The following is a 15,195-nucleotide window of genomic DNA, read 5'->3' as shown; positions in this document are numbered from 1 at the left end:
AAATATTAATTTAATTTTGTTTTTAGCATAGTTTTTAGTATATTTTGTTGTTATAGCGGCAACAGAAATACATCATCTTTGACAGAAGTCTAGCTATAGTGCTCATTGACTTTTATAGAGTTTATGTTTCCTTATCCATTGATAGTGATCCAAGGCTTTCAATGAATATGTCAATGGGCACTGCTGGTAAAGGAGAACTGTCAAAAATGACGTTTTTATATGATAGAAGCGTTAGTTCCTATTCTCGCTACGTTCCTAAAAAGCCTTGTCGAACTGTATAGCGGTTATTGAGTTACAGCCTGGAGACAGACAGACGGACAGACTTCGGACTTCAGAGTCTCAGTAATAGGGTCCCGTTTTTACCCTTTGGGCACGGAACCCTAAATCACACTTGGTGCAGGATTACCCACAGATAATAGGTTATAGGGTTACCAATGCTAATTTATCTTTTTGATTTTATCCTTTCATCTGTCACGAACTGTCAAACCATTTTCGAAAATACTTTTGAATAGTCTTATGCCACGGCATTTTAAGCGCGAAGCACTACGCATATGCGGCCGCGGCATTAGAGTAAGACGCCCATTTTTTAGTGTTATGATCCTGTATTTTATTATGAAGACCTGTACATTTCATTCTGGCAAATAAATGATTATTATTATGAAACTGTGGATATTTTATAAATAATAATGATAAACAGTGATTTAGTAAAAGAAAAAATATTTTGTATTTTGTAGTACGCATGGTAGTCGGTAGATAACTCAAATATAATAATTATAATCTTCCATACCTATGGACGATAATTCAATCAAGAACAAATCAAGAAAAACGAAAAGCATAATATCAGCCACGACACGAATTTCGCGTTATGGTCTTTTTGTGGTTGCCAGAATGCATCGTGGCGTGGCTGTTTTCAGAGCCACAACGTGAATTTCGCGCGTCGTGGGCCGCGGCAGTTTCACTGTGATGGGTGACCACAGTCCACTTATGGCTGGTTTACACGTATTAAGTAGATAAGTAGTAACTAAATTTTAACTTAATTTGCAGTGCCTGCTCGAAATGTGTCAAGTGACAAGCCCCGCCTGCCAACATAATAGAAAATAGTCAAATTTCTAAATTTTAACTTGGTACTTGCTACTAAATTTTGTGTTTACATGCAATAAATAACTTAAAATTAAGTTAAAATTTAGTTAACTACTTATCAACTTAATACGTGTAAACCAATGAATAAGGAAACAGATGGAAGCGACATAACTACAAAAAAGTGTGGCCGGCGCCTTATTGCCAAGAACTAAACATGGCGGTCTATAGTGATGGGACACTCGGTTGATATTTGTCGAGGATATCGATAAGTAAGATGTTATAAGTGAGCTATTAAGGTTAAAATCTTTTAAATAAATGATCGGATTCTCCACCTTATCTTTTTTTAATTCGATAAAAAGTACATCACTAAACGTCAAATCTACTAATTTCTATGTTGATTAAATATCGAAAATCGAGCCATGTTATATTCTATTTTATCACAAATCTTATTTATTGTCTAATTATTAACTAAGTTAGCACATACGAAATCAAGCCATCGGTAAAATAACAAAAAATTGAGTAAAAATATAAACGTACCGATCCAAGGACAAACTTTTTTAAATTTCTTTACTTTTTTGACGGACTATAAATTAATTTAAAAAAAGCAAATTGGTCGAAAAATTTGACCGATATATCGATATTTTTTTCGCGATATATCGAGACCGATATTGATATTTTTTCAAATATCGATGTATCGATATTTTCTTTCAATTTCGACATCCCTATACTTTGACAGTTTATGTACCTTGGAGAACCGGAACATAAAATGGCGGACCGGCCACAGTATTTTGATTTGGTAGAGACCATTATGCCGCATCCACTTATAATAGTCAATGATGTAAACCAGCCCTTAACGCGTTGTGAGTTGTGAGTTGTGACTTGTGACCTATTTTTTTGCTTACCTACTGAGCGTTTTTGATCTTTGAGCGTAACATTGACATATTTTGTCAATGTCAAATCACAAATGTCAATCAATCCATTGACAAATTTGATACCTACATTTTATGATTTTGCAGTTTGCTTCCCTTTGAATTTGCTTTCCGAGGATTTTTTTGAGCTTTCAATAATTTATTTAATTTATTACAATAACTTATATGAAGTGTAATATTCATTTTTACTGTTTTTTATAGCAAAGTAAGTATTTATTACAAAGTAACATAAACCGTGTATTCAGAAAATTGAATTTTATGCTTTATTGATATCAAGTACAAATCAGCCGGGGATGTTTCGTGGTTTCGATATTTAATTCTATTTTTAACAAGCCTGTAATGTAACTACCGTAATATTATAAGTAAGATTTTATACTCTGTTCAGGTCCTCCGAATATTCTAAGATGGGTGTAAATTTTTATTATTTGGTATTTTTTATCTTGCTGACTTTAAAATATGGAATGTTGTCTACTGTGAGCCGCCTAGACAGTGATATTAAATTATTTCAACACCCTGAAACGTTTACTGTGGAATCTACAGTGGTTTTGAGCGAGCTTGGTAAAGAATTGGGTATCAAGGTGAAGGCTATTCTAAATTTGAAACCGATTTGGAGGGACACACAAAATGATTACCTGCTTAAATTCAATGTAAGTATTATTATTATAATGTCTTTGAAGAGAGATTATAAGAGAAAAATTATCAATTTTACATTTGGTTCCTGCTTATAATTTTGCTTTTTTTATCTTTTTTTTTAGCTTTTGTCTCCACAGCAGCTATCAAAAAGTAAAAGTCATGAGTATTTACCCCAGAAGTCTCTGTGGGACTCTTACCCTGACACAGAGTTCTATGTTCATTGGAAAAATGGGATCATTGCTGAGGCATACATGTCCCCTTCAGAACCAATAGATGTTCTCAATTTGAAGAAGTCCATTTTAAGTTTATTTCAGGTACGGTCTGTTGATTGGTTTAGTAGTAAGTATATGATATTGAATGTACCATAACTTGGTGGAAATTCATGTTTCACAGTAATAATATACACTTTTCATGCACTTTTTTCCACTTTTATTAATTAACAATTATGACCATGATTTTATCGAAACCGGTCTTGTGAAACATAATTGTTAATTAATAAAATTGGAAAAAGTGCATGAAAAGTGTATATTATTACTGTGGTTTAGTAGTGTATTCTGGGTGCAATAGCATACGCTTGGGACAAAAATTGGTAGAATAAGTAAATGAAATTAGGTATTACTAAGGTTCACTCGACGTAACTAGGCGGTAGCGGGACTCCCTGTCAAAAACTTGTCATTTTCTATACAAAGCCGTGATTGGCAACATCTGACACCTTATTGTCAATCGCGGTTTATATAGAGCTACGCCGAGTAAATCTTAGTTTACTTTTAAAATATTTGTCTGTTTGCTGTTGCCTTACTTCATTATAGTATTAACTCGTTAATCCCCAAGAGGCAGCCGGATGCCGCATAACAATTGAAAATCTAGTAAATTTTTCATTATTTATGATTTGGTGATTGTAATTTGACAGTAATAATAACTGCTTAGCTATGTGCTATATTGATGAATATACAAAATTACTTTAAATAACACGAGAAATGAAAAAATGAATTTAAAAAAATATTAATAAATGAATTATATGTCTCACTTTATCTGCTGGTGGTACTAATTTTAAAATACTTATCTTATAATTTGTGTTTTTTTAGTTTCACATATTTGAAGGGGAAAGCAGTGAAACAGATGTATCTGGAGTCTGTAAGGTGCAATATGAAGCAGTTTCTCTGCACAACATCAAAAAGATTAAGGTGAGTTGTCAGCTCAGCATTACAAGATTTATATATAACTAGATAACGGCCGCAACTCCGTTGCGCCAAAATTCGTTTATCGCGGCACGGGAACCGTACATTTTTCTGGGTCAAAAAGTATCCAATGTCTTTTCCCAGGACACAAAGTATCTCCATACAAAATTTCAGCTAAATCGGCTCAGCGGTTGGGGTGTGAAGAGGTAACAGACAGACAGAGAGACATTTTCGCATTTGTAATATTAGTATTGATATCAGATTTATCCAATATCAGCAGTCTTAGCATGACAACATTAGAAACGGGAAAGAATGGACATACTGACAGATTTTAGTGACAGAGTGGCGGATTTCCTTTGTCTATCTGTCACTCTATTCTTCCCTAGAAAGAAACCATTTCTATGGTGACCATGCTAAGCCTGCAGATGTTTAAATTAAAATATTTTAGAGTGTTGATGGGTGAAAATAATTATTTTTTTATTTTAGAACAAATGTGTATGGAACGATCAAGAGTTGGATAAAGATATAGCCTCATCACGGGTCACATTATATAAATTAGGAGAAGCTCTAAACAACATTAAAGACATCTACTCGAAGGAAGAACATAGCCTCAAGGATGAGTCGCTCAGAGCTCGTGCCTGGTTACATTTACACCATGAAACCTCCAGTGGTGAGAACCTTCCTCTCGTAGATGGATCCTTGGCTGATGCATTGCAGAAGATACCCTCTACTCATCAGTTAATGCCACTGTCGATGCAACTACCAACAGAAGACAAAGAAAAGAAACTGGTGAGAATTCTGACATGATTTACTGATTATAAAATTTCTGGTTAATGCCTGCAATTCCGTTCCGCAAAAATGAGTTTATCGCGCAGGAATCGTACATTTTTCCGGGATAAAAAGTATCCTTAGATGTCCTTTCTTAGGACTCGAAAGTATCTCAATACCAAATTTCAGGAAAATCGGTTCAGGGGTTTGGGCGTGAAGAGGTAACAGACAGCTAGTAACATGTTAAAAAAATTAATATCCATGATTATAATATTATGCTTGAACATGAACTACATATAGACATACACATCGCTAGAACTATCAAAGGTCAGTTATTATTTAACAGATAAGAAAGTTTCACAGTAACTTTGTTATTATTCAATTCGTTTTCTGATAAGTTTATTAGGTATGCTTCTGATAATGTACTCCACTGTGCCACATTACTTAAAGATTATTTCTTATTTAATTTGTTCTATTTTTAAGAATTCATTAGGTCCATAACAGCAAATAAACAAAGAGAAAGAGATAATGCGAAAGGAATAATCTTTTATCTAACGTACATTTTGTTTAAATGAGTTTGTTCATGTTAATATGTGTAATTACCAATTAGCATACAATGTCTCGTAAACTTTGTACTCTGTTGCTGCTTAATCGACTTGTTATTGCCATGTTGACGTAATTGCATCTTGCATTATATTTGCTAACATTTGACCAAAAAATTATGAAAAACCTTTTTATTTTGAGTTCTAATGAACAGGCTTGTTGTCAAGGGTCTTAAGTCTGAACACATTACTCACCTATACTTCAATTGGAATTTCATTTACAAAAATAGCCCTGGTAAAAATAACCACATTATACAATATAATAGCCCTAGGATGTTGAATTAACGAATGCTTATTATATAAATACTAGCTGTCCCGGCATTGTTTTGTATATGTTACGCTCAAAGACCGAACACGCTCAGTGAGCGAAAAAGTCGCCGTTTCACTATGACCACAACGCGTTGTGAGCCATTTTTTCGCTCACTGAGCGTTTTCGGCCTTTGAGCGTAACATGACGTATAAAGTATTTGGCCCATAGACTTAATATAATAATGATTTGGCCCATATTATTTTATTGAAGTGACTAAATAAGTATGTCACCATGGCAATGTCCATCGCTATCCCGTCGTACAACAATGGTCACCGTCAGTCTCGAGTTGTAATAATTTACTATTATTTATTCAACAAAATATGCACTTATCAATATAAAAAGTAGATGTTGTCTGATTCTCCACCCCAGCCGATATGCTCGCTAAGATTCACGAAAATCGGTCGAGCAGTTTCAGACGAGTTCAACCACGCACACCGTGACACGGGAATTTTATATAATATTAGATATGATTAGATTATGCACATTTCTGCCGCTTGCTTCTTATTAAAAAATTATTAGACATTACTTGACATTAGACAAGGGCCTCTGCTAGCTAACATTAAAAATGAACGCTCGCGCCGGACGTCCATGGCCACTAGCGGAGCCCCTTACAGATGAAGTCGTTTTATTTCATTTTCTTAGTCTCGCTAAAACTCGAGAACGGTAGAACCGATTTGGCTAATTTTAGTCTTGTAATATTCGTGAAAGTCCAGGGAAGGTTTATATTACGAGAAAACTGAAAAGTGATACGAAGTTCACTGGGTCGTCTAGATAAAAAGGACAATATGTTTTTCAGAATGCCAAAGAGCTAACTGCTCTATTGGAGAGTGCCACCGAAGCGCTGGCTTCAGAAGCGGGCGAGGGCGGCACCGTGGACGCCGCGGCGTGCGCGATTCGCGTGCTGCCCGCACTGAGCGCCGCGTCACGTGACACCCTCGCGGCCGTGCTGACAGACACACACACGGACCTACTGTGAGTACACACACGGCAGCAGGAGCGGCGCCCGGAACAGCCTTTGTAGAACTTCATCGTGTATGGTCTGAATTTTGGCGTTTGAACTTTTTAAAAAGTTGTAATGTCTATATTTTGACGTTAATATTTTTAAATTAACGTTTCCAGGCCCGTTGTATGTCGTCTGCTCGGTCTGACCGGGACCGCCGCCGCGCACCGCGCCGCTGAGCGCGTGCTGCAGCTGCTTCGCGGGGACCCGGCCGTCGCGCTGTCGCACCACTATCTAGAGGGGCTGGCTTTGGCGCCTGAACCTGAGGTGAGGCTTGATACTTACTGCTTACTTCTAGATTCGGGTGATAATTAAAAAAATTGACAGTGGCACACCCGATCCAGAAAATATAATCTATAAGAATATTATGACAATTACATCTGGATATTTTAATAATTAAGATGTTTTAGTTTGTAGTATGTATTTTCTTTCTACAGGAGAGTGTGGTGACAGAAGTACTTCAAATAGGTGATGAGACCCCTCACAAGGACATAGCAGAGAGCGCGTTGCTAGCGGCGGCGACGGCGGCCACACGCCTTCCGTCCCTTTCTCACGCACCAAGGAACGTACGGGACGCATTAGTGCGCTCGCTTGCACGCTGTAAGGTACTTATTTCAGACATGTTTACCTACGTTCTGAGAGGCTGAGAAATAAATCATATTTTTACTCTTAAAAAGGCTAATTTTACAATTACGAATTGCACACTGGCAAAACATTATTAAATAATAATTCAACTTGTAGCAAACCTACTAAATGACAATAAGCAGATTAAGATCACCAACCAATATCTATACGGTTCTAATTGAATACTATGCCTGGCTATATTGTAAATCTGATATTTATACAAACTAACAGTAGATTGTCTATGTATGAAATAGAAAGCACTAGTTTGCAAGATCATATCAAATTATTATTAGCAAGCTATTGCTGCTCTTATAAGTTTGCTTAAGCTGCTAAGCCTCTTAAGAAAAGGAATGAAAGTATACAAACATTTTCAGGATGACGAGTGTCGCGCGGTGCGTCTCCTGGCCCTCGGCAATATGCGTCGCAGTGACGTCACACATATCCTGCTCGAGCACGCCGAGCGTCCCTCGCCCGCTGCGCTCGCGGCGCTCGACGCGCTAGCGTGCGTGCCCGCACTCGACGCGCCGCGCTTAGCCCGCTTGGAGGGTGTGGCGCTGGCTTCAAGGAGTTTAGGTAAATAGAATATTTAATTATTATATTAATGTAGACATTAATATGTCTACTGGCACTGGGCAATATGCGTCGCAGTGACGTCACAGACATCTTGCTCGAGCACGCCGAGCATCCTTTGCCCGCTGCACTTGCGGCTTCCCACGGGCTAGCGTGCGTACTCGTCCTTGAATTACTTGCAAAAAAATCGTGCTTAGTGGTCTAATGAATCTGTATTATTATTTTTAGAGATACGTGCAGCCGCTTTAGACCTTTTACTCCAAAGGACCGAGCCTAAATCTCTTGTGGCGCTCCTCAGTTCGCTGAATGAAACTGCGCCGTCGGAGCTTCGCCGACTCATGTGGCAGCGCCTTAATTTACTAGCAGAGGAGGTAGAATATTGTATACATATTTTATGAGAGCCATAACAGAGTTACTAGATAATGATATGCGTCAGACGTTGCAACGTCTACTTATAACTCGACGAGAGACGTTTACAAGTTTTTCCAGACGACCTTAAACTTGTGCGCGGAAAAATGTGCGGTTCACGTGCGATAATGAATGTTAGAATAACGGAGTTGCGGGCGTTATCTAGTTACTAATAACCAATAAGTAATACAACTCTACTTCAACATGTCATAGGATCCTCGCTGGGCTACCCTTCTCGGGGAGCTACCCCTACACCTACGTGGGTGGAGTCACCGCGCGGCTGCGGGCACGTCCGCACTGCTCGTCCGCGAGGCGGGGCGCAGCGGCGACTGGCGGGCGCGGCTACAGTCGGTGCAGCTGACGCGCGCCGGGCTCCTGCGCCGCGCCCGCGTCACACTCAACACGATGACGGCCGGTGTCAATGATGACACGCTCGCTGTGAGTACCCCCCTGTGTGGGCAGAGTCACCGCCCTGCTGGCCCGGGAGGCGGGGCACAGCGGCGACTGGCGGGCGCGACTACAGTCTGAGTCGCAATGTGCTCTGCAATTGAAAAACATACAAAGTGACGCAAGGAGCAGTATATGGTCTCCATTTAACTATCAATATCATATAACTATAACATCTTTATCTGTACCAAGTAAAATAACTAATAAGACAGCTTTACCCTTTTACGTAGATGATTATTCTGAAAGTTAAGTATTGCTGTTAAATCTGATAAACAACGAATCACGCTCATTACTAACAGTGCCGTAACTTCAGCTTAAAGTGTTTAATACAAAATAACAGCGGGGCTAAAATGGTAACATTTAGCAATTCCTCTCAATCAATTCAGCAAATGAATTGTGAAAACTGTCAAACTGACAAATGTCAAATCAGTACGAATTACTAGACATGAATTGCCAGCAGAGTTGCATTTTGCGATTTTAAAAAAATGAATCATATTATCATTCATATCATGATTCTCTTTATACGTTTATTGACTACGTGGCAAAACTTTTTACGCTTTACCATAATATAATACTGTTTGACTTTATACAATGTACAATGATAAACCAATACTCTACCTAATACCTATTTTATTATGCAATAAACTACATTTACTTTCTGATAGCATTTAATTGTAAACATCAATCTTTAACTTAACAAACTAATTGTGTATTCTAGACAATTTTATTGCCAATAATGGTACTAGCTGCTAACTGGAGTTGGCACTAGCTGGCAAGTTTAGGCGATACTATACTGACTAAATTTTATACGTGGGAGAGCCATGCTTCGGCACGAATGGGCCGGCTCGACCGGAGAAATACCACGTTCTCACAGAAAACCGGCGTGAAACAGCGCTTGCGCTGTGTTTCGCCGAGTGAGTGAGTTTACCGGAGGCCCAATCCCCTACCCTATTCCCTTCCCTACCATCCCCTATTCCCTTCCCTACCCTCCCCTATTACCCTATTCCCTCTTAAAAGGCCGGCAACGCACTTGTAGCTCTACTGATGCTGCGAGTGTCCATGGGCGACGGAAGTTGCTTTCCATCAGGTGACCCGTTTGCTCGTTTGCCCCCTTATTTCATAAAAAAAAAAGCGACCAATTTAGCCCCGCAGTACTTATATCATTACCCCTTTCATAGTTGTTTCCTATATTGTTATTTCATGCTACATTGCTATAGTTTGTGCGTTTTAAGATGATATGTCATATGGGTGACACATTATAATTGACAATAGTAGGGAAGTTACCTAAGAAAATTAATCGATAATTTAAAAATATCGAATCACTTCGATGAATTGCAATGGAAATTATCGATTTCGTACTGAAGTTTCAGAGTGGCGCCGGCGATTTAAAATGGCCGCCCTTTTTATCGATTTGATTTCGATTCAACAGTGTCAATCTCTATTGGCATAAGTTCCATTTCATGCATCTGATAATTTTCACAGTTAAAATTTATAATTTTATATTAATAAGTTAGCATTTAGCAACTTTTCAATTTTATTCATTTACAATTATAGGAAACATTTGTTTTTGTAGATGGAAATTTGTTTTTTTTTTTTGTTTTCTTGTAAAAAAAAACCCGTAGCAAGGAATATGAGAAGTGTCACCCATATCATCTTAAAAAGCACAAACTATAGATGATCTACTATATTTTGCCGTGATGTAACCCAAAACTTAACTCACCTATTTCTTCACAGGTGGAGCTATGGGCGCGCGGCCTACAGTCGTTAGCGGGCGACGCGGACGAGGCTGACGCTGATGAGGCGGTGTCGGGCGGACTGGCATTTACAGTGGGCGGGGCCAGGACAAGGAGCCTCACGATGTTCGAGAGCCAGGTATAACTGTCGCTATAAAATATATTTAACTGAAATCTATGGTCTTTATAATACTTTGAGTCCCGGGAAATGCTATAGGATACTTTGTATCCTGGAAAAATGTGCGCTTCTCGCGCGATTAACTAATTTTGGCGCAACGGAGTGGCATCATTTAGTATTAATAAACTCTTAGTTTGTACAGCAAACATTAGTCTTGCTTTCTACTCTTTCTGACTTTTCGAGTTAAAGGCTTTTAATAAATGGTTTTTGTTATTAAGTAGTGTACTGTAAATGTACAGTAAAATGGCATAAGTCTTAATATTTAAATACAGGGCGAGCTACTAGGCCACGTATGGGCGGGCACGGGCAGCGAGCCCACAGCGGTGCTGCGTGCGTTGCGCCCGCTAAACCCCGTGCGAGCGACGCTGCCGCTGCCCGGTGCCGTGTTGAAGCTCACCCGACTCGCCGCTGTAGCTATTGCCATGGATGCGCAGGCGCAGGTAACGCGCCAACTAACTTAACAATACATTTTTATAACTAATAAAAATATGTGTACAAATGTGCTAAACAATATTTAGACAAGCCGCCCGAAAATCTAAGTTTGTTTATTACTCATGTTAATGTTTTATTACTCATGGCCCATGGGATTAATATACTGTACTTCACTTGTATGGTATTTTCTATTAATTAATTATTACTTAGTCAACTTTGCAACAATTTGACCAAGTAATAATAATTGTAGTGCGTAGTGTCGTGACACATGTGTGTGTGACACTGTAATTTTTGCCCATAAATGCTTAGGAGTGTACTTAGCCGTCACATAAAAAACATCCAAAATTATGCATTTTTAGAATTTATAAATAGCAAATATAACTGTAAGGGCCTGTTTCACCACTTTCTGATAAAGTGCTGAATATGCTTTTCACAGCTTTTTTGACAGATTCTCCATACTTCATCTGTCAAGTTAAGTGGTGGATAGCCTATTCCGCATTTATCAGAAAGTGGTGAAACAGGCCCTAAATCTTCCATAGGTGTCACTGTGGTCGCGAAACGCGCGCACAGCGTTGACGTTACGCGGCGCGGCGGTGAGCGAAACGCGCGCGGAGTTCGCGCTCGGCGGGCGTACAGTACGCGTAGCCAGCGTGCGCGCCGCAGAGCCCCGCCTACATATCGCGGCAGATATAGACTTCTACAGCACAACCGCTATGTGCGTACGAGTCAGCACCGACCCGTACGAAGTTATGTAAGTACAGTTTGATAATGATAAATAAATGTTATTTGCATTTTAGGCCATTATACTACACGACGAAAGACAATAAAATATATATCTAGCGACAATACAGCTACAGTATTTTATTCTAGCCTGTTGAGTTATTAATGTAATCACGTACCGAATAACGTTAAGACAATAATTCTAAATCAATCATTTTATTTTTAAATCATCAATTGGCTAGTTGAGAGCAGAAGTAATCCAAGTGACCTTTTTGTCAAAACAGAGTTAAGTCACTTTTTGCCCTCCGTCGGACTAAACTTACTTAGTGCAGAAGTAATCCAAGTGATACGAGCCATTTTTCTGAACAAAGTCCTATGTTTGACATTTCTGCATGGCCATTAAAAACATAATTTGTTAGTGGAGTTATGATCCAAGTGACTTGTATGCCACTTGGACAACTTCACCAGTGATTTGGACTCGGTAGAGAAGTAATCCATGTTCATTGTTGACACTTGGACCACTTCACAATAAATTTTATTACAGTGCAGAAGTGCACTATGTGCCACCTTGTCACCATCAGTTTTATCTAAACTTACCTCATCATACTAGAAGAAAGAACAATGCAGCTGAAAATGAAGAGGAGGATGTGCTACCGAGTGTGGAAGGTGATGAAAGTGATTAGATATAAGATATTAGGTCGTTTTTAATCAATAATAAAGTAATTTTCATAAGTTCTATGATTTCCCTTCTGCAATAGCATTATTATACTTTATTGTAATAGCAGAAGTGATCTAGGTTCATAAAAATTACAAAAACTTTGAAAATATTGGCTATGACACCACAATTTTCTAATGAAGATTGACTTAGGTTAATATCAATCATAAAACATAAACACCTTGCAACTAATTTAATAAACACTTGTTTATTCAATAAAAACGCGTTTTGATTAATATCTCAAAAGTTACAAAAGGTCACTTGGATTACTTCTGCTCTCAACTAGCCAATTAGGTACTTATTACGTCAAAGACAGTAAAAAAGTTTTTTATTACACATCTTTTATTATGTAATTATTACATACTTACAACAAGTAATAATACTTAATATCATAAATAAAATCTAAAGCTTTTTAAGTTTAGAAATATATAAGAATCTGTTAATATATTACAACTTTAATTTAACCTGCAGGCACAACGCAACCCTCGCATCGAAAGTGGGCAGGTCAGAGCGGCGCGTACGTGTTGCGGCGCGCGTTGCGGGCGTGGCCAGGACGCTATCGCTGGGCGCACTTAACGACCTCACCTGTGCTACGATGGGGGCTCTCTGAGACTGAGCGCCATCGCTTTCAAGCTTAACAGACCGCAACCAGAGTAGAGAGAACTAAGGAATACCTCGACTTCAAACAAATTGGCGACATCGATTCGACATGTTTCACAATGCACTCAGCATTAGTACGGCACTACGGCGCACGCTGGCCGATATGCCGATACATCAAACGTATAAAACTCAAGATCTCTTCTGAGTCGGCCTACTCGTTAGTACTGTTTACTCTATAAAGTTAATATACCAAGCGGAATAGAGAAACAAAGGCCTGAGCAAGCGAGATGCCACTATCAGTAACACTGCGTGGTAAAAAGAGACGTGTGATACATGACAGCAGCACTCTTTTTTTGACGTTCAGTCGGCACGTGTCGCACGTTGACAATTTAATCTCACAGACTTCATGTTCAATCATGCTTGTGTAAGTGTATACGTACACATATTTTTCACACAGATTCTTCTTCTTTTGGCGTAAGCCTCCCCATTTAGGAGTTGTCAGCGTCAGAGTTAAGGCGAAAGATAAACACTGAACAGTTATTTAAACGTAAATTGATTGCTATGCACTGGGCACGGGTGATGAGTGATGACTTCTTTCACACAGATGAAAACCAATTTCGGTTACGTTTGACAGCTCGAGATTGTAGCTCTATTCCGCTAGGTATATTAACTTTATGGTTTACTCTGCCGCAACGTGACGCGTTGATGCATTTCTAAATTTGTATGGACTTGACAGACTTCAATTGCGTGAGACGTCTTGCAAATCTGTCAATTCAATACAAATTTAGAAAGGCATCTACGCGTCGCGTTGCGGCCTAGTTGACCCTTAGCAAGGCGACAGTTAAAATATTAAATACTAGGAGATTTTATAAATGGAATGCAAGGTTTCCATTGTCAAACTATTTTTCCGTTTCTAGACAAAACTTTCGTTATAATATGGTTTATTGCTGGCACGCAAACTTGTCACGGATTTAGGTATTTAACCTACTTCTTTGATCGAGTTTTGCCGTTTCCAATTCGTCACTCTTCATATCGATCTTAAAATGTTCTCATTTTCTTTGATAGTATATCAAGCTCAAGATTGTTCGTCACGGCCGTAGCTAGAGAGGGGCATTGGGGGGCAATGCCCTACCTTAAAAATATCAAAACCCTAGAAAATCAATCAATTATGACAATTTTTTAACTTCTGCCCTACCTGTAACCAATGGTACCCTACCTCAAATCTGACTCTAGCTACAGCCCTGTTGTTCGTACTTGTAGAATATTAAAAATGTGTTCTAACTTCTAAGTAACATTCATTCCTAATACGAAATTATAATATTAAGTGGTGTTCGAAACAAGAAACTTATCTTGTTCTTCTTAATCTTGTCATTCCAATTTATAACTTTACTTCGCTATCTTAGCTAGTTAATTTGGGACTGATAGATATCAAAAGCATTTATATTCATGTAAAATGTAAACATAACATTTAAAAGTAATGTTTATTATAGTTTTTTTGTACCAAAATAATTATATTATTGTGGCCTATCGTACAAAGACATAAAATGGCTTTGTCAGGCGCTGTGCAGACGACGGGGCTGGGCGGGCCGGTCAATTTCGCCGCGTACGCCCGTCGATGCCTGCGGCTGCCCGCGCTGCGTACACAAAGCACACGCCGTCCGCGTTACTGCATGTAAACTGGTTTGTGTAATCCACGGCGGACAGCCGCGGACATGCGCCGCCAGTGCCCGCCGGGCACCAGCGATGCGGTCTTTTTGCCCGCCGTGTTCGTTGGTAATATAGGATTCCCTTTGTGCTATCGTTCGCGGCGAAATTGACCGGCCCGCCCCGCCCCATCGTCTGCAAATCGTCATACTAGTGCCTACGTACGGAAAATGCGTGCCGTATCGTAGGGGTTGTCGGCTACTTTGTAGTTAGCGCAACTTTATAGGAACCCCTTGTGTATACTTGATGTCTTCCAAATTTATCTCTAAGATGACCAAAGACTATTTGACTGTGATCTTTTCTGTGAAGTTCTCAAGTCATTATAAGAGTATGTGTAATGTGTATATGTGCTATATTAAATTATGTTCTTAGCTATGATAATATACTGCAAATACATAGTTAAATAGCTATAATAATAAAGCAATATTTTTTGTAATATTATCTAAGTGCACTTTTTAAAGGTTGTTGTTAAATATTATCTAAAAATATATTTTTGAATCTCTTTGTAGTTGAAGGATCTTGTAACGAATCTTTTATAATTATTAATATTTTTATAACCTTTAT

General features: G+C 38.7%; 1 protein-coding gene across 1 annotated transcript; it reads left to right on the top strand.

The window, feature by feature from the left end:
* The first annotated feature begins 2,126 nt into the window (after positions 1 to 2,126).
* LOC121735199 (microsomal triglyceride transfer protein large subunit) lies at positions 2,127 to 14,069 on the top strand. Its single transcript, XM_042125928.1, has 16 exons — positions 2,127 to 2,214; positions 2,395 to 2,656; positions 2,765 to 2,956; positions 3,728 to 3,826; positions 4,307 to 4,609; positions 6,297 to 6,472; positions 6,620 to 6,767; positions 6,938 to 7,105; positions 7,499 to 7,697; positions 7,923 to 8,065; positions 8,316 to 8,540; positions 10,284 to 10,421; positions 10,733 to 10,900; positions 11,432 to 11,643; positions 12,799 to 12,960; positions 13,753 to 14,069. The coding sequence occupies exons 2-15, from the start codon at positions 2,414 to 2,416 to the stop codon at positions 12,935 to 12,937; spliced, it is 2,553 nt and encodes an 850-aa protein (XP_041981862.1). The 5' UTR covers positions 2,127 to 2,214; positions 2,395 to 2,413; the 3' UTR covers positions 12,938 to 12,960; positions 13,753 to 14,069.
* Positions 14,070 to 15,195: the final 1,126 nt, after the last annotated feature.

Source organism: Aricia agestis, chromosome 17, assembly GCF_905147365.1.
Source record: "Aricia agestis chromosome 17, ilAriAges1.1, whole genome shotgun sequence".
Classification (NCBI taxonomy): Eukaryota; Metazoa; Arthropoda; class Insecta; order Lepidoptera; family Lycaenidae; genus Aricia; species Aricia agestis.
The sequence above is the reverse complement of the archived record's forward strand: the minus strand, read 5'-3'. Positions and strand labels throughout refer to the sequence as shown.